The sequence below is a fragment of the Acipenser ruthenus genome, chromosome 24, assembly GCF_902713425.1.
Source record: "Acipenser ruthenus chromosome 24, fAciRut3.2 maternal haplotype, whole genome shotgun sequence".
Lineage (NCBI taxonomy): Eukaryota > Metazoa > Chordata > Actinopteri > Acipenseriformes > Acipenseridae > Acipenser > Acipenser ruthenus.
Window position 1 is genome coordinate 6,751,673 of NC_081212.1, and position 25,426 is coordinate 6,777,098.

The following is a 25,426-nucleotide window of genomic DNA, read 5'->3' on the forward strand; positions in this document are numbered from 1 at the left end:
GTAATAAAGAGAAACCACTTAGCACATCATGCGCTGCAGTTAATTACGGGGGAGGGTTGTGTTCGTGTTCGTCTTTTCCTTGTATTGCTTTTTGGCATGTAATAACTCCTGGAGCAGTCCATGGAATGCACGGTACAGTGCTGTGTGTGGAGGGCCTTCAGTGATCTGGTGTCCTATTTATTGTGTGGGCCCCAGGGGAAAGGTCACAGCGGGGTTATGCACTTAGGCAATTCATTAGCAATATAGAGAAGAATGGTACATTTATGGCTATAGGTGGCGCTGTGGTACCGGGTCTGAACCAGAGATCAAGGGAGTCTTAACCACTGTACAAAATACCCAGGCTCCTCTGCGGAAGCAGTTATAGGAGAGATTATAGGAGAGGGTCCAGAATCTGTAACAGCACACAGCAATGCCCATCACACTAGCAGATGCAGAGAATGTATAGGAAAGTTAGTAAGCTGTTGGGAAACTAGTTAAGGGTGTATTTACAAAAACACGAAAGGAAAAATAGCTGCTTATTGGGTAGAATTCATAAGAGGAAGTTATAGAGTGGAGATTGAGCCGGCTGCATGCCGCGGGTGTAGGCAGATACAGGGCTGGTTTGTGGGCTGTAATCTCTCACACATGGTGTGCCATGCCTGATAAAGCTCATCACATTGGACGTTATCACATTACAATAGACACTGTATTCAGTTAATTATAGAGCTAAAGCACAGTGCCATAAGCCACAAGTGGTTTTTTTGGGTGTACTACTTTCATTACTAAAACAACCTCTTACAAAAGCTCCTTCTTAATAACAATGATATACTGCTATTGTAACAGGCAGTGCTGTGTGATACACTGCCATTCCAGATTGTCCCCGGTTGGTGAAATGAGATGAGGTTAAAAGCTCTGTAACCACAAATGCAGACGAGCCCGGCTCTTTTGCATTGTGGTTAAGATGCTTGCTTGCGGTGTGCAGGGTCGCCGGTTCGCACCCAGCCTCCTCCCTGTTACACTTTGTATAATATTTTTTATCAATGTCATAGTTTTGTTATTTTTCATTTGCCCTGATATCTGTTAATAGAAACATTTGTGCATTTTCCCAATGTGGGGTCCTTAAATCTGCCCCAATTCCATGATGCTTGGATTTCGTGAGCTATGAATATTCAATATCTCCTGCTTGGGGGGTTGGGATTCCTATTTTTGTATCAATTCATTTGTTTTCCAAGAACGGCCAATTATAGTCCAGCCTGCCAGCCAGCTGTCGTCCCCCCTGCGGCTCTCTCCTTTGTCTGGCTGTCGAGAGGATGAGAAGATGCCCCTCGCCCCGGGCACCTCGTATAATGTCTGACCTGGTGTGACATCTCAGGGGAGCTCGCAGGCCTCAGATCACGTTGCTGCTTCATACAGTCTCTGAAGTTGGTTTAGCTAAGCCCCGCCCCCACGCCTCACTGGGTGTTAACCACTTAGGGCTGCATCATTGAGGGCCGTCGCCTGACCCCTTTGAGACACGTCACAAGTCAGTCCCTTTAGGTGGGATCAGTCTTGTTTTGAAGACAGTAGCGATTACTGTCCTGCAGAGGAAGCTGTGTGACCTTATGATAATAGCCAGCATTGAGATGTCAAACTGACTGTCACTCTTTACAGTGTGTGTTCACCCACTGCCAGACCTCCAGAGAGTCAGGGGGTGGGGGGGGACTCTTGATCAGAACACTGCTCCTCACAAAATTGTGCAGAGGGCCACGTTAGTAATTAAAAAATGATTGGATTAATTTTTTTTTTTTTAGAAAGATAAAGCTGTTTATATTAGTTACACAAAGTTTGAAAAATGTAATACACTAATAGTGGTACAGTGTTCTGACATGTTCTGACCCAGGGGGTTATGAAAGGCATAACTGCTTCAGATTTGCAGGCTGGGTAAAGTGGCTGCTGCTAACCATGTATATATCCAGCCTAGATGCACCAGCAAGCGTACAGGTTACCTGAAGGTATATGGGGCAATACCTTGGGTTCTCAGGGGCCTTGTTAGGCCCACTGGCTGACATTTAGCAAAGCAGAGAGGCAGCTGCTATGCCTGTACATATCAGAGTCTAGACTCTAGAGCAATGACCATGTATCAGTCCAGGCTGAGAATGAATGTAACTCAGTTCAGTACTCATGCTAGTGATGTGCCAAGTTACACAGAGCACTATCATTTCATAGCACTATAAAATAACATTGGATACTGATAGCGTCTGCATTTTTCTCCGACTGTGAATTTGATGACTTAGTGGTCTAGTTATATGTTTCTGCCAGTTGCCAATTTGACCTCAGACTGTTTTAATAGTTTTAACTATTATACTGCAAAGACATGCTAACTTCAGAAATTCAAATCCTCTCTCGAAACTTCATTTGCTCCAGAATACTTTTCACACAATAGGGAGTTATTCAGGTTTTAAAATCCATTTTCCAATCCCTGATTAACTTCAGTACTTTTCCAATGCCTCCCAAATCATTTTGTAGTTAAACTAATTATTTGTTTTGCTTCTGTTTTCAGGTTGAACCAGCTGACATTGTCACCATCGTCTGTGAAGGTCTGAAAAGGTGTGTATGAAAGCACTGTAGAGAGTACTGGGGTTTCTGAGAGCTAGAAATCCCAATACTAAGAGCTAGGAACAGGTCATTTTAATACAGTACCTGCGGTACTCGGCTTCTTCTTGAATTGACTCCCCTTTTCCTTAGGGATGGCCCAATCCAGACAACGTTTATCAGGAAAAAAGAATTTCAGGAATATAGAAATCTCAAACAGTGTGAATGAGGAGCCCTACTTACTGTTTAACACATCGTTGATGAAGAACAATAATAAAACAAGATATAAATTTGATTTATGCATTGAAGGAATTTGTATTTCCCCCCCAAAAAAACTTTCCCCTGCTAAAAGTTAATTGAATAGGAATTGAAATGAAATATATTATATATAAGCTGCTCTAAGAACGCTAACAGTATATGTAACAACAACACAACAATGATAACAAGGCAGTTCAACTCAGACACAAGTTCACCACGTCTTAATATAATATTAAGCATCGGTCTGGAGGTGTGCAGATTGGCCGGGCAGGAACTTTGAGTCTATCATTAATCTCCTTGTCCAGTGACTGCTCTGAGGGCTGGATCCCAGCCAAACCTAGCAAGCTTCCGTCTTCCTTATCAGAGCCGAGCACTCGCTGCATGGAGCCTGGAGCCTGGAGTCCTGTACTCTGAGAGGCACTCGGGAACTCTGCAGCAAGCCAGCCTGCAAACACCACAATGGGCAAAAAAACAGGATTAGGCACAGGGCTGAGTGACAGCCGTACAGACTGTTTGTTTTTCAGGTTATCACACATGTTTTAAAACAGGACAAGGGCAGCACCAGAACCCAATATTGGTTTAGTTTGATATCTACCTGCACTTTGCGAATAGCATGAATAATATTTTATATCAATCTCCTATCTGATTGCGCTCCACAGTCTAATCTCATGTATTCAGAACTGTGGTCAAAGGAATGTGACACATACCTGAATGCAGGTGATTTAAAAACGGGATTATTTCAAACCCATTTTATTTGGTTCCAGATCACATTTATTCAAAGCCTGAGCGAATTTAAGTTTAGAATAAAAGCAAATCTTTTTTTTGGTTTGTTTTTCTATAGCCAGGGTGATTACAGTTTCTTAGTGATCCATCCTCCATGCTAATTATCACTATTGAACAGAATGACGGGCCTAATGAACGAAGCTAGGAAGAATCTGTGATGGCAGCAAACCGTTATTTGAAAAACAAAACTGAAACCCTGGTGGGTTTTTACTTTCATAGTTTCAAACAGCCCCAAATTCAATAAAAGGACTTGGAAAAGCAATGCTAACTAAATAAACACTTTGCAATCAAACACCACTGCTCTAAATCTGTGAGAGTTGTAGCTTCAGTAATTAATAACCCACAAACCCAACGCCACATTTATCAGCGGAAGAATCTATTAAAAGGATTTAACCTGCTTCTTTTATTGCAGAGCTAATAAATAACTTTTAAAACCCTGCAAAGTATGCATGGAGAATAATGAAATGGCCGCAGACACCATTTGGTGCAATTAGGCTCTGAGAGTGTAGGGCTGAGCTGAGGGGAAGCAGAAGGTACCATCAGAGTGGATTTGAGAAGTAAAGTGGGTTTAATCTCTTAATGTATCAGCTGTTACCCTGTGGGGCTACGGCTTCAGTCAAACTCAGACCACCAGCTGACCACATTCGTTTCAACCTAATGGCTTCTGAAATTAAGTTCAGTCAATTTTAACTCAGTATATATTTAGTACTGAAGCATGTAAAGGTATTCATTTAAGCTGTGGGTTACAGTGCAGTATTGTTCAAGTTTCGGTCGACAGTGGCAGCTTTGAATACAATGCAAGACTATTTATTCTTTAAAACACATTTTTTTTAGTTATTGGTAATTCAACAAAATATATATGAACCGCGACACAGGTACCTAGTAATCAGATGACCTTTTAAGCTCACATTTGTAAACCAGAACTTAACTAATCTAAAAGCATTCAAGTGTCCATGTTTCTCAAGCTGCTTGCTTATTTGATTTTCTATAAGCCCCCCCAAAAATACAGCTGTTTAATCATGAAATCCTGTAATCCTGGGCTAATGCCAATTATTTCTTGGAAATGTAGGTAAGGATGTGAACAGCAGGATCCTGCCGCATACAATCAGTAATTTCTATTGTTAGAAATTGCTCTCATGATAAATTACTTTTAACAAATGAGCACCCAGACCAGCCTCTTTATAAAGGCAGCTCAGTATATAGATCTGTCAAGCTGGGAGGTGTCGCGCTTATAATGGCTGTAATGGAATGTCTTTTTGTTCGCTGTTCCAAATTAGATTTTCATGCTTTCCTTACTTCATTTTTCTTTGCTTTCCAGACATTATGGTTACCTCCACCATCTTGATTTTGTCTCTACCCTATTGTTATCCCTTTTAAAAGATGACCACAGTATTTTTGCAGTTTCACCATGCCTTCCCCATGGTTATTATACCATGCATTTAGTTTACCCTGATTCGCCCTGTATATTAATTTGCATTGCCACACCTCACTATTAGAATGCTTTCCCGTGCTTTATTTCACTTTGCTATGGTTTAACAATGGTAATGGACCGGCCCATTGTACAAACACCACACCCTGACCTCTTCCCTATCTTATTTTCCAGGCCTCAAAGTGGGGAGATCAGCTGGGACCGTTCCAGATTCCTAAATCCTCCAAAAAAACACAAACTCTGCAGCTTTGAAAAGAAAAAAAAAGATGGGACGCAGCACTTCAAGTCAAGGAGCATCACACTTATCCAAAGATTCCTCCTGATTACTGCGCACGCCTTCCATCTGTTAAATAGAATTAAAAAACTATCAAAAATGAATAAGGAAGGAGGTGTGGTGGCCTTGTGCCATCCTACACACTGTGATGAGTGACTTTATCAAAGCAGCTGAACAAGAACGCACAGAGAGACCAAGATCAAAGACCAGTAAGGACCCTCAGCAAAACGGACACCAGGGAACCAACAATGATAGACTTAATCGGGTCCTGACTATACAGCTGAGGTAGAGGATAGCGAACTCTGGGATTTGAGTGGTTCATGTGACTGCAAGGTCTCCAAAGAACCCTGCAAGGTGTCTTTGCTATGCACAGCTGTTGTGGTCGGCTCCGATAAGCCACAGTAACAATCCTGGCACCATCACACTGCAGCCGTTGGGTATTGATTCATAGTGTTGCCGCTGTGGTACCATTCTACCCATGGCTCATACCACTGCAGCTATCATTATGTTTGCATTGCCTATTAATCATTTGAAAAGTAATGGCGTGGTAAACACCAGAGGAACCAATCAAAACCACGGATCCACCAGCTGCTCCTGCCCACAGCTGTGTCTCGGTTCGTGAGTTCCTGGTCCTGATTGGTCAGAAACCGAGGGGAGGGGCGGGGTTTAAATGAGTCTGTACGCTCCACCTTGAGCCAGCTGGCCTGTTATAAGCACTAGTTATTTTTGTTCTCTTTAGATTAATAAGCTAACACATGTATATTACTGAGTCCAGTGCCCCCCCCCGACCTCCCGCCCCATTGCTTTCTTTTCTGTACAAAAAAAAACTAAAAAAAACGCACCTTAAGTTTCCAACGAAAGCATTACCTGAACTGAGCATTCGTTCAGTCCAAGAGTTTACATCACTGCGTTTATGTTTCAAGCTTCTTTTGTGATTGTTTAATGGATGCTTTTACAGATATGAGTTTATATATTATGCAGCCATTTTTTTAAAATATTGTATATTATAATCTATAGTTGTATAGAAATGTATTTATATATATATATATATCTTTATTGTAATGATTAAGAACCCTGGTAAGAGATGGTGGATTGATTCGGAGACTCTTTCATTTGGGCGTGCAATCGTTTACAATGAGACGTGAGAGATCCCAAACAGTTTGGAATAACAGCTGTGCCAGATGAAACAAACCGAGGCCGATGCAAAAGCACGTTTTGAATATTTTTTAGGGTGTAGTCCATTTTCTTTCAGCAAAGGACCCAACCTCATCCCTTTCAAAGTTTTGTTCCAAATCCGCTTGGTTCAGAAATGAAACATTTGTGAAGGACCTATATAAACGAGCCCATTAGACCAATTTTTCTCTCAATTGGCTGAGAAGGAAAGCAGCACTGGCTGAGGCAAAAAATATCTGTACCGCGGAGTCATGGCATTGTCTGTATATGTATGCTATGTAATGGGATTATAATGGTGCTGTGATTGAATTACTATTATTGTTATTATTTATTTGTTAATTCCTTTTAATCTCCAGTGCAGTAGCTAATGCTTTCAAACTAGAAGTCAGTGCCTGTGAGGGGTAATTTGATCACATAAAAAAACCAATTACCACAACATGAACAGGCTCTTATTCTCTCAATGAAGACGCCTGTCTCTGATGTGAAAGATACATTCATCTTCACCATAATAGTCTTTAACAAACTTCTATTTGCAAAAGCAGCTTCCTCAATGAACTGCTTCAGTTTCAAAAATATTTCCATTGGGGTGACTTCAGTGCCTTTCTTCTCAGCCAGGCACTGAAGAAGTCCAGGAGGAGGATTTTTAGTTTTTCTTTTCTTCTGCAAGCAGGGAGTTTGGCTTGCTCTGAAATCTATTGATCTTCCCTGCAGGAAATGCAGAGTGCTTGCCAGATACCGTGTGCTCAGAGTTAGGCAGCATTTCTCTATGGGTTACTAGGACAACTGGACCTGCTTGGGGAGTAGACTAGGCTCTTGGTGATGTCTGGGGGCTTGATGGATTTCTTCCATCCCGTTTCAATTGAAAGCTGCTGCTCACGTTCCTGGTGGCATTCTGCATTTCTCATGTAGGAGATCAGAATCAAAATGGGCATCTCTGTTCGTTGGATTTCTGTAAAACAAAACAAGCACCATTGCATCTGCTATGTATTTTTTTTGACAGGGTTTGACAGTTAAATCACTACAGCATTGTTTTCACTAGAAGCATGGCACCAGCTGTCTCATTTCCAGCTGTAATAGGCTGATCTACCAACAGATAGCACTTGTTAGAAGATACACAGCTCTGAAGCTGCAACATACAGTAATTACAACCTGGCCTTTTAATTGGGAATGCTTGACATACAGTAATAGAGATCTATCTCAGTAGCATCTTCCGTCAGCCACACCATGTGCCTGTCTCCCGGCTGTTGATTTGACTTGTTATTGGAGATAGACTGTTTATAATAAAGACCTGTCATTCAAGAACATTTCAGATCATTTGCAATTAGCAATTAGCAAAACTTTTTAATCAGTGCCATCTCAAAAGTAGAAATCCTAAACTTCGTGCTGTATCAGCTGAGATCAAAACTGGAGTACAGCAGGTACCTACAAAAATATTACATTATGAAAATAATTAAGTGTTGCTTCACCCTAGCTTGCACAAAAAACGAAATGTGTATTGCAACGTAGCGTTGAGATCTGGATCAGCATTAAAAGTGTTGCAGAATGACCCGTTCTGTAGGTCGTAGAGATTCTGCTTCATGCCTGCCTGTTTCTCAAAGCCTGAAACCACCCTCTAGATATTTAGCTTTTCATAACTCTCTTTTTTTTGTTTCAAGAAAGGTTATCCAACATCATCCAAAATCATTATCCAAAATCGTGGGAGCAAAGGATGCTTACCGGAGTGGGCTTTTTCTTGTCATACAAGAATTCTGTAAAATAATTTTTCTGATGTCACGCAGAAAATAGAGACTATTTTATTTTTTAGAGCGAATGGAATTCAAAGTTATCTAGGAAATAATTGTGAACAGAAAGAAATGTACACCTATATGTAAATTATTAAGTAAACCTTATTTAATCAAAGTGTTTTGTGTTTCCTTTATATGTGTCTGCGAGAAACATCGAGAGATCAGTGCAGAGTTAAGAAACACTAAAAGTAACGTAATAATTTCAATGACAAACAATGTCTTCCGTTAACATTGAAAAATTCTTCTAGTCGCAATGTTTGTCACTGAAATAATTGCATTTATTTCAGTATTTCTAAATTCAGCACTGTTGAGTTTAATAATTATTTATGATATTATTACACAACAAGAAGACTTTAAATGAGTCACAGTCAAGGCTTAAAAATTAATTTCGTCCCTGTTTTCCCCATTAGCAGTATTATCACTGCCCCTCCCCCTCATTTTGTACTTACCTTTTACCTACCTTCTCACTTCCTGTGCTGTAGGTCAGCCTCACTCACATGGAGTCTGGGACAAGGAAATTGAGGCTGAAGTATCTATATAACTGTATACTCTCTGCAATGGAAAATTTCAAGCTTCTACCTGAATGTAGTCTAAACTAGTTGTATCGCAAAGGGGTTACATTCCTTTTCTTGCCAAGCAGCCATTCAGCAGCTGAATTCTGGAACAAAGCTGCAGTCTCAGGAAATGTTTTCAATCAAACCTTTTTTGCGATTATTATTATTATGATGATTATTATTTGCATTGGCTTTTTATGACGTCTGTGCTGTATTGTTACTCCTTAGGCTATCTATACTAAAGCACATTGTCAGTAAAAAGCACAAAAAACTGCCTGAAAGTTCATTGTGCTTCATTGAAATGAAGCTGCATTGTGCCACCTCTGTATCAGTACCTGCCATCTGCCATACGAGCAGAGACAAGCTCAGGGAAGAGCTGCGTGAATACTCAGAATCCGTCTGGCTTCAAACTAGAAAGTTTTATTAGATTTACTGTATGCAGAAAAGAAAGCAGCACAGTGCTCCCTAAAGCTATTGTCGAGGTTCTGAACCTGTGAACAGCGTCACTGCTGCTAGGAACGGAAGATTACCTTTCACTTCATCAACGCTTCACCTTTAGGGTTAAAGACTTTTAAACTTGATCATTTGGAATTTTTATAACCCACCCAAAGCCAGATAAGTCCCCATTTGTATGATATTCTGTAACATGAACGTGAGCGAGACTGTGTGTTCAACATCTATGTGAATATGTTCAAGACTAAATAAATATTGAATACCTCCCACACACTCATACCACTGTAGAAACTGATGTCGAGTAAGTTACTTGACATGCTTATCTTTGACAATGGTAAACCAACATAAAGATTAAAGACAATTCTAAAGCATTTTAAACGTGTCAACATTGTTATCGGTAATTTACAACAGTAAAGAGATAACCAGTTACAAAGGAATTACTTCTACAGTACTAGAAAGTAAATTACTTTTCAGAGGCCTTTTGTTATAAACGACTCTTACTTAAAATAACAGCCGTGGCTGTGGAGCAGTTTATTTAGACAGGCCCCTTTCCTCTGAAGTCTTTCTGTTTGCTGGAATATATTTTCTAACAGTACCCTTCTGTCACAGCCATTTTGCAACATTAAATGTGACAGCTCCACAGCAGCCATTAGATGGCAGATAGTCTCTCAACAGCTCAGGAATGAGAAACGCATTAATGGTACCTTGGTGTAAAGTCAGAGAATGTGGGGGCTCTCTATGGACAGACAAACATGCTGTATGCTCCAAGTGTTATAGTAGATACTGGAGTATTTTCCGGTCCTGATGAGAAAACTAATGAGGAGCAACAGTTATTACCAATTAAAACCAAATTGCGTCTGATGTATTATTATTTATTTCTTAGCTGACGTCCTTATCCAGGGCGACTCACAATTGTTACAAGATATCACATTATTTTTATATACAATTACCCATTTATACAGTTGGGTTTTTACTGGAGCAATCTAGGTAAAGTACCTTGCTCAAGGGTACAGCAGCAGTGTCCCCACTGGGGATTGAACCCACGACCCTCCGGTCAAGAGTCCAGAGCGTTAACCACTACTCCACACTGTTGCCTAATGTAAAAGCTTGTACAGTGCTTCATCGACCAGCTCATACAGTCTACTGAAGAAAAAAAAAAATCTGATTCTAAATTTTTTCAAAAATGACTTTAAAAAAGACATGACTACAAAAGGAACGCACAGTGGACACAAAAACTGGATTGGTATTTGGCAGCGAACGATCTGCAACAGGGAACAGGGCTTGGCTGTGAACAAGCAGACACTCCGGACTCAAAGGGCTCTGTTCAAATAATACACTACAAATAGCCCGGCTCAGGTAAACGTTTGAATTGTGCCTTTCAAAACACATGCAGAACAAAGCCCTGCTAAGACCCATGGCCCTCTTCTGAAAGAGAGAACAAATTGCATGGAAAGAAAAGGGCTAAGGAACACAAGTCTTTTATCTTGTTTAATTGAAAGGAGGGACCTACAGAGACACACCTGGGTGGGGTTCAGGGTCACCCCTCCACATGCTCACACGCAGCAAGGACACACATAAAGCTGTGGCCAAAAGCTTTTCATCACCCTATAGAATCAACTCATTGTGCTTCATAACGTTGAATGAAACCTGCTGAATAATGTTACGTTAACATATCGAATTACACAGCGCTTTGTAGTTTTTCCCATATACTTAATGAAAAAAAAACAACGGAAATTTCAAAATGTAACATTAAATGCTGTACTACTATTGTGGCTTCCGGTAGACTTTTGCGATATCGTTGTGTAGTTTCTTTGATAACATGATGTTAAATAAAAGGTCTAAATCCAACCATAAAATTCAAGGTGATACACGCATAGACACACAGCACGCACAAACTCACACTCACACACACACACTCACAAGCCTAGCATGGGCAGACACAGCAGAAAATGCCCTCTAGGCCTCTTGCTTATCGAGCGCCCCCTCTGTTGAATGCAGACACCACCTGGAAGGCAGTGGCTTCTCTAGTCAAAGCACTGCCACAGCAGGTGGAATTCTTGAGACACACAAATCCGACATGTTCTGTTTGTTTGATGTGAACAGGAACTGTTTTTAGATTTTATGAAGCAGCTGGACTGTTGGGTCGAACAAGCACAACCCGTTCCAGAAAAGGTAGCTGTAACAGTTTCGCCAAATCAGATTTGTGTCTTTAAAGCAGAGGGAGGCGAGTCCACAGTGGCTACAACTTGACAGCAGGCCCGTCCAGCATCGCCAGCTCTCCCAGTAGAGCTGCAGCAAGAATCGGAGAGGCGTCTCGCTGGACTGAATCACAGGTGCAAAGTATTTTTAAAGTGCACTGCCCATTTTCTCTCTCAGTAATGTGTTCAGTTTCCCTTTTCAATATGGATCACTTTCTTGGTTTTTGATGCCTGTACTTCAAACAAGCCACCTGCAAAATGAAAACACGACAAAACAAAACAGACAACTACATTCTGAACGAGAAAGCAAAACAAAACCGTCCTTTTGTAACATTTTTACTTTTTTGAAAAAGGTAAACTCTTTATAGGATTACATTTAGTTGCCTAATCAAACATTACAAAAGCACATTACTGTACAGATCAGGTGGCAGGTTCATGACTTGAAACAAGAGGACAAAAAACTTCATACATCCCTTTCATTGACCTGACCCGACATGCATGGCAACAAAGAAAAAAACATGTTTGAGTAAATACATAAATAAAGAAAGCCAAAAGACACCAGATGAATCACACTGCTGTATGTGAAGAACATTTTACATTTAAAACTAGTATAGTGGGCTGCATTTATCAGTTTGTTCTGTTGTGAAAACAAAACTACAAACAAACTACTTGAGCCCTCTACCAACTCTTTATCGTTCTGACCAGTTGTGTTTTTACAAAATTGTAAAAAAAACATTTAAAAAAAAAAAAAAAAAGGCTTTTTATTGAATTTTTACGTGATTGGCTTCATCGCATTGAAACAGTGCAACGTCGTTTTCATTATCACTCGGCCCTGTCTCTAAACAGCATCAAGGTCTGCCCTATTCTCCAGTGTTAACCCGCTAGTTCCTGTTTCGCTGGCCTTCACTCTACGCCTCCTCTCTGCTGCTTCCCTTTCTTATTCTTGGGCTTGTTACCAGATTGAAATTTGCCCTTCTTTGCAGGCCAGTTGCTCTCTCCCATTCCTGCCTCGGCCTGTTTTCGTTTGTTCTTATTTTTGTTGTTCTTGCCTTGCTTTCCCTCCCAGTCGGCCCCCTGTCCCGGCTCGGACGGCTTCCCTTCTTCCACCAGCACCTTCTTGCGGTTTTTGCGTTTCTTCGTCTCCGGCAGGAACCCCTTCTTCTTCTTCTTGGGGGCTGTTTGCTGCTCCTCAGCCGCTGGCTTCTTCACCTTTTCCTTCTTTGGTTTTCTGTTGACAAAGACATATATTAATTGCCAGCAATGCATGTAGCATAGACACAGTTTAAATACTGTTCAAGTGTACACTATAATACTCTTTGGTAAGCCTTTTGGGCACTACCTTCATCACAAACAGATCCTGTTGACAGTCTAGTATTGATACTCTCAGGTCTCCACTCATCTGGGTAAGTGGCTTTCTACATTGGAAAGTGTGACATACGCATCCCCAACAGGGCAGACTAAGGGGACAGTGTTTTTATAAAGTGGTGATGTGTAACAAATAGGCTGTACTTTTAACACACGTTTACAATGTAACAATCATGAGACCAAAATGATTAAAAAAAAATATATATATATATTATATATATATATATATATATATATATTTTTTTTTTTTTTTTTTTTTTGCAGTAATGAGGGTTTCATCAATTTGAAATGGCTTGTGAAATTGACAAGAGTATCTCTGATTAAAATAAACGCTTTCACTCCTTCCCATATTGGTAGAGGTGATGAATGCAGGTCATTGGTCTAATCTATTCCAGTACATCAGAGTGCTTCTGACATGTCAGGATCATTTCCTTGGGTCTGTTCAGTTCCGTTAAAAGGATAGTAATTTACCGCATGAATCTGCATTCATCACTCATTCCCAATCGGTGTGGCAGGACAGAGTCAGCTCTGCAGTGCTACAATCTGTCGCAAGAATACTGAACCTGCAAAATTCCCAAACCTCAAGAAACACCGGATGGCTGATTCATGTTTGTAAATGTGCATGCCACATAAAAAAAGATGCATTTCAACACTATGCGTATTACATAAACTATCGTTGTTTGTTTTTCAATTAACCATTTCACTCCTGTCTTTACAACCCTTTTTGAAATGCCCGATTCGGATGTTAACAAGATACTGAACCCTGAAGGCAAGGGCCAATCTGGGAAGAGTCTGTCAGGGATTGTGGGATTGACAGGCACCTAACCAGCAGGGGTCACTAAAAACTATCCCTGCCCTAAAATCATTCACAAAGGTCAATGCAGAGCTTCCTGATCCCATGTTGGTAACTGGGCACAAACGGGATTCGAACCACAGTCCATGGCTCTCCCTGCACCTCACGCGACAGTGCTTTTGCTTGAGGAGACACCATTCACTCATGTGTCTGATTTTATCACCTAAATATGACTGTACTGTTAGGCAAAGTATGTAAACTGGGCTCTGAGAAATGTGTTTCAACAAGACCGACAGTAAATGATCAAAGTCTCTATACCTGCATGACCATCACAAGTGTCAGCACAAGACTGTATGAATAGTTCTCCGAGTGCCTACACTGCAACTCTGTAGCCGGAGGGATAAAACTAAGCTTCTCAGTGAAAGCATAAAAAATATATATATTATTTCAGAAATGCACACGGGTGGCAGGGCTAAGACTGAGCAAACAGTGTTGTGCACATTTCATTACACTAACTCAGCCGGGAGTGCTTCAGTATTGCTCAAATATTGATTCAGTCACAGACACTCCTGCTGGTTATCTATCTAGGCCAGTCCTCCTGCTGAGCTGGGGCTTACAGAGGTAAAGTGCATTAGCATGCTTCCCTTGAAGCACCATCACTGGGTAGCAGGGCAGTTGGGTCGCCTAAGCATTGAGTCCACTTCTGTACAACAACAGAGACACCAGGGCCACGTTTACACTGCCCAGCGTGGACCTGAATGAAACTGCTTGCAGAGGGAGGGAGGGCAATACAGTTCTCTATATCACTTGTATTTACCCAGGCATAAGTGAAATCGATCCTTGTAACAGGCTTTGACATTCAAGTATTGCCATGTAATACAGCAGAATCCCTTACTGTACAACTCCCGACTGAAAAGAGCTTTGAGCTGGCTTGTGGTGAATAGTGGCAAATAAGGGAAGAGTTGCTGTTTAATGTGTTATTGAAACCTAACTTTGCTACAATGCTTGATCTACAAGCTGCACAACAGTGTAAGGCATTGGCAGTGGAGTGGAGCATCCTGTGTTCCTGTTCCACTCCTGTGTTTCCTTTGCTGATTTAGTCTGACGTCAGTGAAGGGTCAGATGCCTGTAACTTTGTATGCTTAAGATAATGAATAGTTCCCGTGTGGATCCCTATTGTGTGAAGATCAGCCCTCTGCACTGCTCTGCTCTCCAGCACCCCCTAATGGCTAAGGCAATGGGGCTGATCGTTAACACTGGAGTGCTGTTAAAACGTACCTGTTAATGATTAAAGAGGCATTGTATCGCACTAATGTTCTGCTCTGTACTAAAATGACTGGTAGAGTGATAGTACTGTATTTTATTTTATTAATCAATTTTAGTTTCTCTACCCAGTTTGAAATGACCAATTTGATGCCAACACACTCCTTTATCAGAAAGCAAGCTGACTTTGCCTAATTGCAATAGCCCAGTCTCTTCTAGTCCAGAACCTTGTGCCAACCTCGTCCTTCATTATTTCACTGAACAGAGAGCCTGGTTCCTGCTAGGTCTTTAACAGACTGAAAGAGCTACAGGTGGGACCCACCCATTTAAAAAGACCATTACAGTCGTGTGCAAATGGGTTACACCTCAAGATCGATCATTGATATCCTCTATATACCTGCCTGCATGAAAACCTCTGGGTGTGAGAATTTCAATTTCCACTCAGTAATCAGCGATATAGAAACAATAGGCACTCGTGTGTGAAAATGTTAGACCACTCTGTGCTTTAATTAGGCATCTTAAACAACTTCTAATAAGTCTCATGCATTTTACAATTTATGGCTATGTGTTCCTTTTACTATTTCAAGTGAATTGCAGGTGTGGCCTAAAGTCATCAATTAAAATCAGACAATCACTAATTTGCCTATTTCGACAATTTTTGCAAGACTTTCAGTTCCAGTGGTTTGAGTTTATATGCACAACAAAACTACAGAAGCAATGGGGTGTTCTAATGCATTTGCACACGACTGTATATATCATGAAAAAAGGAACTTTAAAAGTGGAGACTTACGAGAAGCCCAGCAGCTTCATCACATTCCAGTAGGTGTCATCCACATGGCCGGACTTGCGGAAGCCCTCCAGCTGGCTCAGGGACTCCAGCACTGGCCCCAGCTCCGTCACACTGACCGCCAGCTTCTGTCAAAGTCAACACAGAGCAGTTTAGAGCTTCCATTCGTAGCACATGCTTGTTTCTAGATGGTTATATAAACCCTATATCGTTCACATGGCTCAAAACCAAATAGTCGCTGCAGTGCTGTACAGAGGTGAACGTGCTGCACTGTATCAATGATCCATAAATAGCAGGGTAACCGTTTCACAGGATCAGCTCCAGTTCCTGATAGCAAAGCTGTGCAGTTTAAAATAGAACTGACATTAGTGTGAATACTTTCCGTCCCATCTCACAACAAAGGTGTGGAATTATCACCCTCTGAAATTGTAATCAGCAGCTTAAAACGTATCTGCTTCAAATGCAGGGATGGAAATAAGACTCCTATTGCAAAGCCGTTTCACCGGTGTGTCTTATTAGACTCGTAGTAAAACCAGGAATGGATCAAACCGCTATGCAATGGGAGTCTTATTTCTATCCCTGAAATGCGTAATTGTAGTTTCCATTATTTAAATACCACATATAATCACCTACACTGTACATATGAAAAATGCACGCATGTTTGCATATCCGAAAGCATTTTGTTTTTACGTGTATTTAAAACAAACCCCAGAAAATGTACAGTGAGGTTTGGTGAAGTGCATGATGCACCCTATAGCCTGGAGGTCGCAGGTTCGAATCCAGGCTGTGTCACTGCCGACCGTGATCGGGGGTTCCTAGGGGACGGTGCTCAATTGGCCGAGCGCTGCCCGGGTAGGGAGGGATTAGGTCGGCAGGGGAATCCACGGTTCACCGCGCACCAGCGACCTGTGGTTCTGCAGTGGAGCCATTCAGATCTGTGTTGTCCTCCGGCACTATAGGTCTGATGGCTTCGCTGTGGATCCGCAGTGCGAAAAGTGACGGATTGGCAGGAACATGTTTCGGAGGACACGTGTTTCAGCCTTCGTTTCCGGGGTAAAAAAAACATTGGCGACGACTAAATTTAAAAAATAAATTAAAAATACATTTTAAAAAGTGATATTAAAAAGAGACTTTACAGTACAAACAGTGCAGCAGCTTCTACAGGTTAAGATACTTATTGAAGACACTGAAAAAGACTTTTAGCAATGAATTTATTAAGATTCTTTTAGCACTTCTAAATTTAGCACTCGAGTGTTTTCAAAAACACAAGGTGACATTTGCAGTAAAAGGAGAACAAAACTGTGACTAATTAAAAAAAAGGGTGTTTTGCTGTGTGCAGAGAGTGTGTTGGAAGAAGCTGTGTTTCCTGTCCGCAGACTAATCTAATCACACTGATGAGCTCCACTGAAGAGGCACTCCAGCCAAACTGACCAGGATGAGGAAGATAAAGATCACTAGCCACTCATTCGTTTGTTCATTCATCCATCGCATGCTTGGCATGGACATTACGCCTAGGAAACACCAAATACAAATCAGTCACAAGCCCATGAAAACACGTGTGAACACATGTGGACGCGTATGCAGCCCCCGCAGACACAGGCAAAACACACACACACACACACAGACAGATGGATTAACTCAAATACAGACATGACACTGACAACCACTCATGTTGATGAAGGAATAAATAAAAAACACACACACACACAACAAGGCTACAAAAAGGGATGTCATTAATCAGTCCCACACAGTACAGTTCAGAATGAATATTATTCTCACAAAACGGACAAGCTCACAAAACTAAGCTAAAAAATTACATTAAAGCGCTTGGGCTAAGCTAACATTTGTAAATTTCTAAATGAGGAGCCCACACACATATATCTGCTGTTTGTTCCAATAAATGATAATATAATCATTTACAATTGTACATTATAAGCTGTAGGCACTAAATTCAGAGCTTCGAGCATGATGAAAGAGGAGATTACTATGTAAGCGTGTCAGAAGGGCAGGCACATACACATGCATATACACATCCCCAGATGTGCAGACACACACACAGAACCAGGAGTGTTTTCTCTTGTGTATTCAGCCCTTTAGAGGTTTTCATGCGGTACAGAATGGGGTTCCAAACGGAAGAGCAGCCGGAGTTTGGAGTCGTCTTACCTGCTGCTGAGCTGTTCTGATGAGGAATCTGGTCAGTTCCAAGCACTGGATCACCTTCTCCTGGTCCACCTTCACTTTGAATCCCGTCACGGTCTTGAGACACTGGATGAGAGAGAGAAGAGAAAAACAAAAACTTCAAAAACGAACAGCATGAACCAAGAGCACTGCCTGAACCAATAACCTATATAACATTATTAGAAGGTAACTGTCAGACCTGCTTTAGGTTATAAATACCCCGACTGTGCAGTAAATTCATTCTCTCTATACAAGTTGGTTGTGGCAAGTAATCAAGTTGCCCATTTCAAAAACTAGAGGCGCAGCAAGACATTGGTACTTACCTCCGTCACCTGACCAACAGCTCGTCCAATCAGCTCTGTCCACTCTGTGTCTGTCATCGACTGTCGGACTTCACGCATCTGCAGAGCTTTCTGTACTAAAGCACAGGCCTGGCCCTGAAAAACAAACAAGCCATTCCTTCAAAGTCACATCCAGGGGGTTTGAAGTGCTGATCTAACGCCACACAGCGGTTAAGGCTGTACCATCTACATTCAACAGACTGAACATTTGAACCTTGTGTGTTAACGGTCGAGACAAGGAGAAGCCAGGCAGTTCCTTCTTTGGATCTTGTCAGGGACACCGCAGGCTGACTACACATCTCGCCATCAGCTCTCTGTGTCTTTCCCAGCCGACAGACGCGCTGAGCAATGGGTCCAGAAAGGTTTTCTAGACTTCAGGCGGTTGGGCAGTGGGGATTTGATATCTTGATGTATCGGTAGGTCTGGGTTGGCTACAATCTTACTGTACTCTTGGAGTACGGCAGCATCTTGCCTGATGTTGGAGAATACTGGTAACCAGGACAGTGCACCACGGACCAATCACAGAGCAGCGTTGATTTGTGTGTTGACAAATCTCGTGTACGGGCTGTTGCAACCAGACAGGAGATCAATACTGAGCTGTCGACAGGACCATTGCTTGTGTTGACGGAGGGTACGAGCATCTTTACAACCTTAAAAGGGCATTCAGACTGTAGAAGGGTGACCTTAAATATATAACTTAGTTGTTCCATTCAGTTAAATGAACAGATGTTTTGTCGTCTCCAAAAAGCAGAAGTAAAGACTGAAGTTAAGGCTTTGAAAATGTGGTCCATTAAGGGGTCTCATGTCATGTGATTCTTTTGCTTGACAGTTTTTAAAGATTTTATTGACAAAAATGCTTGCTATATTAAATTGGAAGTAACCCAGACATTGTTTGATAGGTTTCCTTGATTTACATTTTTATAAGCCGGTATTAATACAAATACTACACACACAAGATGCTCAGCGGAACACTCTGCAGATACTTAATTTCCGCAGTTTTTTTGCATAATTTTCCCACAGAGGGAGTCATAGATTACATCTGAATATTTGGTCACTAATCTGAAAGCCCCAAACAACTTCCATAACCCAGCAAATACAAACTCTGCATCTCAAACCATATGCTTAAAATACATTTCCGTGTCTCTGTAGAGCAGGGGTCTCCAACCCTGGTCCTGGAGACCTACTGGGGGCTTCTGGTTTTTGTTTCAACCGAGCTCTCCGTTACTTAACTGAACCAATTATTGGCTTAATTAGCCAAGATTGATGTAAATATGCCTATAAAACCTGCAGGATTGGGACCCTCCAGGACCAGTAACAGCTAATGCAGTGTTCCACTTTATCAATACCCTTGGCACAAATCAGCAAGCAGGATATGACAGACTGGCATCACGTTGCAAACACTTACAGACTACCAACTACTGCTCAAGCTGCAGCAACACATGCATACATGAGGGGTACAGCCGGAAAACGGAGCTGCATTGCCACTGTTCTGGAACCCCCTGTCCTCCCCTCCCTCTGCTCAGTGTGGAGAATGGTTTGTCTGCTCAGTGCAGGGAGAGGCATGAGAGATGGGGTGGAGGTCAAAGGACCAATCAATATCGCTCTTATTTTTGCGTTCTCATCCCAGGTTTCATATGCAGGACAGGTGTGCGCCTCGCTGCAGTTAGACATGAGAAAATGGTCTCAAAGAGAACATGTAGGCGCACTGGCCAACACTCTTCAGCAGAAAAAGAGTTTTTCTCTCAAAAAGGGATGATGAATAGATGTACAAAAGTGTAATTATCACCTGCAGAGGATACAGTGGAGGTGGGCGTGCTTACGTACATACAGGGCATCCATATATAACACTTCAGAGATGCATTTATATCTAGAGATTACAATTTGGGGGTGTATGGAGGCGGTCTGACCGTCTTACATTATTACAGTAGTGTGTAAATGTATTAGAACACTACATTGCTTCTGTAGTTTTGATTTGTTGTGCATATGAAATCAAACCACTAGAACTGAACATCTGGAAATTAGTGATTTTCTATTTTAATTGAAGACTTTAATAGGCCACACATGCAATCAATTTAAAATAGCAAGAGAAAAGAAACACAAAATGCATGAGACTTTTTAGAAGTTGTTTAAGAGGCCTAATTAAAGCACAAAGTGGTCTAACATTTTCACACGAGTGCCTACTGTTTCTATATCACCGATTACTGAGCAGAAATTGAAATTCTCACACCCAGAGCAGGTAGGTATGTAAATGACAAATCTTGAGGTGTTCCAATAAATTTGCACACTACTGTACATCTGTGTGATGAAACATGCTTGTTTTTGATAGTATTAGGGTACAGGGGTCACTAGAGGTTTCCTGTTTGTATGCCACACTTGCATTCTTACACTATATCTAGAAAACAGTTTGTCCAGTTGAGTTGGAAACAGTTTCACTTGCACATGCGCTCTACTGGTTTACAGTTGGTAATAAAAACTAAAACAATGTTTATGTATATTATGCATTATGGATTTATATTCACAATAATAGAAAAAAACACCTGTGATGAAACGGATCATCTGCCTCCCTGGATAGCCTTCTATTCAATCTGCTGGGGTTTGTTTTAATTAAGACTTCAGTCCGAGGTGCAGAAGCCAGCTTTCACGATGCTGTCAGAGCAGTTTTCTGATACTGGAAATTAACATTGATTCTGCATGAAAAAGTCCAGGACTTATAGACACAGATGTGTGCTCACACAGGCACTATACTTTGGAGCATGTGGTTGAATACATTTATGTAAAAGTGGGATTACATTTGTCTACAAAAGCCTAGTGGCTCATATTCGCAAATTACATTTGGACATTTTCCTGCCTGCCTGGGGCCTCCAGAATGTTATTTTTCACATTTGCACGAAAAGTCTATTTGAAGAACGTTTTTTGTCCTTGAGCAATGTAAAACACATGCACCTTTCTCTTTGATTTCTGAAGTCAGAGTAACTTCAAATACTGTTTAAAAAATAATTGCAATACAAGTACAATTAAAGAAAGTTTCAAAATCAGCTTGGTTATTTTCATTGAATAGTATAGGGTTACACTGTCAGAGACAAATACCAAGACTACAAGGCCATTTAGATGCTATTATGAATTTGTACAGTATGGCTCTGGATTGCAACACACTTATTTACCAACCACTTAATCCCCAAGATTAAAGCAAGCGTGTCTATCTCTACTATGAGGAGATTATCTCAGCACCTGGAAAAGCAGCTCCCATCAGTCACGTCTCACACTCTCACACATCCAACTTCAAAGTGCCCTGGGACAAGCAAAACACGTGTGTGTGTCTCTAGCAAATTCAGATATATATTCCTTATGCACACAAGCACATGTTTTACTGCTTTTCACTACTGCTCTAGTGCACGCTATCCCTTCACATGCTTGCAGCATTCTTCTTTGTCTGTGCATTTCCCCTTCGAGTCTCGGTCTGACCGCTGTGTTGACCTACATTCGCAGCACAAGCTTGATCTTCCTGTAACAAGTTTCATCAGATTTGGGTTAACGGTTCTCATAGCCTGCATTAGCCCAACACATCAAAATCTTAAGACGTTGATTCACATATCCTTTAGACTTGTGCCACGGAATGCCCGTACCAAGTTTGTATTCACGCTTCTCAAGATGTAAAAATCTGAGTGTAGGGTCACCATGGGAAGCCAGGACTGCACTGCTGCAACAGAATGCAAGGATTCAAAATAGTTCTGCGTGGATACAAGACCCTGAAGCAGTCTTGGATATGGAAGTATCTATCTATTGAGCTTTCACTATCCAACATCAAAGTCTGTCACGACTGCAGCCTTACTTGTCATGACTGAAACTAGCTTGCAACTGTTAAACATTACAGAATACATGCCAGCAAATATATATATGAGGATACACATCACAGATGCTGTTTGAATCAGTCCTGCTGTAAAGATAATGCATTTACACAGGTGTTTTCTACATACTCAATATTTCTGTCCAACCCCTCAATATACACAGTGATTTCTCATCCATTGCTAAAGAGTGATTCAGAGCTGCACACCTTCACTAAAGTCAAAGACTTGAAATAGGAAACGCTTTGCCCATCACCTACACCTGCATGCAGGGGCTCCAATAAAGCATTGAATTATAAGACTACAATGATGATGACTAACAGACCTGTCCGAGCATAAAAAGCAGACAACACTGCAAGAAGAGGAAGTCTTCAAGCCACATGTCCATCTGAAGCGAGCAAGTATTGTGGTTGGACATCAAATCAGGAAGCAACAGAGAGGAAACACTCGAGACAATATACTGCGTGTTTGTCGTACTTCCAGCATGACTTGCAGCAGCTCCGATCACCACAGGTATCTGCCCACAGAAACACCTGGGCTCCTCTTAGAAATGACAGATCACTTTGGAATGCTTACAGAGCAGCTCTTGGTGTGGCTGTGAAATATCACGCTCATCTTAAAGTATTGCTCTTGTTGTTTTCAGTTCATTTTCTGTTCCACATCCTGGCGAGTCTCTGCTGTTAGATCAGCCAATTGAACAACAATTCACATTTCTAAAGCACCTTTCATCACAAAATACAGACCCAGTTCCAATCTTTCAGGGTTTATTAATACCCCAAATGCCCCTCTGCCCCCACTGTAAAGAGCCATGGTCAATTAGGCTAATTACAAAAGAGAAAATACGTCAAGTGATGTATTAGCTGCAAAGTGTCTCTTCAAGCAGGAACAGACCTGATGGTGAAATACAACCTGTTACTGTATAATTAAAGGCTTCATGCTCATACGGTTTTTACAGAGTACTTCAAGGGCTGTTGGCTTATAAGCCAGCTTTAAAAATGATTAGGTCTATACAGGTTTGCTGGAAAATATAAGTATGACAAATATTGAATATTGAAAAAAGGTAGTCCTCTAATTTGTTTTTGAGTTTGAAAGTGTAACAACCTCTGGTTGATGATGTGAACAAACTGGACTGTCAACCAGACTGACATGAACGTAAGATACTAAAAGTTACAATTCCATTTTATAAATACATTAAGACCTGGGCTATCCTATGGGAGATACAAGCACAGCAAACAGTAAAGCAAATGAACCCAAAAATGTACTCCACAAGCCAATATTTGCAGACGCAGTCTTTACCGCCGTTGTTCTCTGCAGCATTCACAGCAATGGACATACTGTGACAAGCACGCAATTATTCTCTGTGACGGTTAAATGAAAACCGCACCTCGGGGCATATCATTGACTCTGCTGCAGATCAGATTTCAAGAAGGGAGACAAAGGATGGGGCATCTGAAGAGCACTAGAATCAATGTGAACAGGACTCTGAGCTCGCTGGCCCCTGTGAGTGAGAAGACTTGATCCAGGGAGGATTTGAGCTGTCAATTGAGCAAACAACTTGTCATGTTAAACTATTCTGGCTATCCTTAGAGGCATGACACTCCCTATTGACAGTGTTATGGATGGTTCAATACTGTATCACTAAAAACTACTGAGTGTGTGTGTATATATGAGTTTTAAGATGATAAAAAAAAATCAATTTCAGGAGGTTTCTTTTAATAAGTGAGTTTTCATTTCAGTAACATTTCTAGTGATTGATGAGTATCCTGCTGGATCCTGATTCTATATCTATATCCTGTTCGATATAGTTGTTTGCTGTTTTTGTATCCTCTGAATTCTCTCGCTCTTATAAAAATTGAAACATCAACAGCACATGAAGAATATAAAAGGATTAGGCTCAAGTTCTGCCCTCGAGTGGGGGAAAGGTCGCTTGGTCAAAGTCATAGAAGAAAAACAAAACCCTAAAACTAAAAAGCCCACACCTCCACCGCCAGCACAAGCTCGCTATTCTAAACAGGTCACGCAGTCCCACAAGCCAACTCCATCCTCCTCTGCACTGTGCTTCAGTCAATGCTGTTCTGTGTGGGAATAGCTCTCAATATCGGGCAGGAAAAATAAATAAAGAAATAAAAACACTGCCTTCCTACCCTCTTAAAGCCCCCGGGACTAACAGAAGCCCCTTTTTAACTCTGTTTCTATGCACAGTAAACAGTGTTTACTAAACAGAGAATTCTCTGTCTCTGACCCGCAGCTGCAGCGCACTTCACAAGAAAGGCCTTTGAATCCCCCCTCGTTGGGATCATCTCCTCATCCCCTCTATTTATAAACTGGAGACCTCGGGGCTCTGTGTAAAGTTGCTTTGGCTGTGGCTCCTGGTGCAAAGCCACTTTCCTTTCCCCCCAGTTTATATATAGATAAGGGTAATAGGCAAGGCCTTTTAAAAAATTATTGACCATGTTTTTAACCCAAAATAGCCAGATGAGTTCACATGAAAAATACCCGACCACAAAGTCTTGCACACAAACCACTTCAACTGTCTGCAAATCCCTGAGTCACGACTGCTTTTATTCCTGAGAGAACACGACTAATGCATCCATTGTACCTGCTTTTTTGAATGCCACCCTTGTAAGCAACCCCTTCACTGTTGCCAGGCGCACTGTTGTACTGAAGCACTTTCATAAGGCTTGAGCTGTTGTCTGCAAAGTCAACTTTACCCCTTTGACCTAGCGACAGACTGCAATTGCAAACAGAGATAACAAAGCAATTCAAGAATATAGGAATATGCATGCTTCTGGTATATTTCTTGATTGGGAGGAGGGGACTGTGTACTTGGAATAGGCCTTCATGCAAAGGAATATAAAATCTGTTTGCACCTGAAATAGCAGTCTGAGGTCAAACAGAGCTTTGAAAAATAAAAATTAAAACACCCAACTCTTTCTAAAATGTGACTGAATTATTTTAAATGGCTTAAAAATAGATAACTACAAAACTACAAAAACCAGCCCCAGAACAGCAATCTCTACGACAGGGAGGGTTCACAGTATCCTGACTTGTGAATCCTCCGCAGTGTAAAACACCTACCTGTGTAGGTGTCAGACCTGAGCAATCTCCTCCATCAACACCCTCCACACAGTGGGAATTAGTCCCAGCAGCTGTCTTGCATTCAAACCTCGGAGCAACACGCTGGCTCAGTAACCTCCAGGAATGGAGTTAATACTGAACTCAGTCAATACAAGGTTATTATCATGCAGTAAATTTTCTCCATCTTGTTTACTCAGGTGCAGCCAGAGCGGCTCAAAATCCTAATGCAAGATCGCCACCTAGATGGATTTCCGTGGTACTGCAAGTCAAGGATCCAGACCCCCTGTTCAGTTCCAATAGAAACTGTGTGCTTTCGAGGAACT

General features: G+C 41.4%; 2 protein-coding genes across 2 annotated transcripts in view; one reads left to right on the top strand and one right to left on the bottom strand.

Annotated features, from left to right (window-relative positions):
- LOC117430865 (sphingosine-1-phosphate transporter SPNS2-like) overlaps positions 1 to 8,366 on the top strand; it is an 81,091-nt gene extending 72,725 nt beyond the window's left edge. The window contains exons 12-13 of the mRNA XM_058998242.1: positions 2,519 to 2,565; positions 5,195 to 8,366. Coding sequence (XP_058854225.1) covers positions 2,519 to 2,561 — 43 coding nt within the window. The 3' untranslated portion in view covers positions 2,562 to 2,565; positions 5,195 to 8,366. The remainder of the gene's footprint in view (positions 1 to 2,518; positions 2,566 to 5,194) is intronic.
- Positions 8,367 to 11,776: 3,410 nt separating this feature from the next.
- LOC117429014 (myb-binding protein 1A-like protein) overlaps positions 11,777 to 25,426 on the bottom strand; it is a 32,865-nt gene continuing 19,215 nt past the window's right edge. Inside the window, exons 24-27 of the mRNA XM_034048114.3 lie at positions 18,166 to 18,279; positions 17,828 to 17,929; positions 15,668 to 15,792; positions 11,777 to 12,684 (exon numbers count right to left, since the gene is read on the bottom strand). Of these exons, the coding sequence (XP_033904005.3) occupies positions 12,360 to 12,684; positions 15,668 to 15,792; positions 17,828 to 17,929; positions 18,166 to 18,279 (666 nt within the window). The 3' untranslated portion in view covers positions 11,777 to 12,359. The remainder of the gene's footprint in view (positions 12,685 to 15,667; positions 15,793 to 17,827; positions 17,930 to 18,165; positions 18,280 to 25,426) is intronic.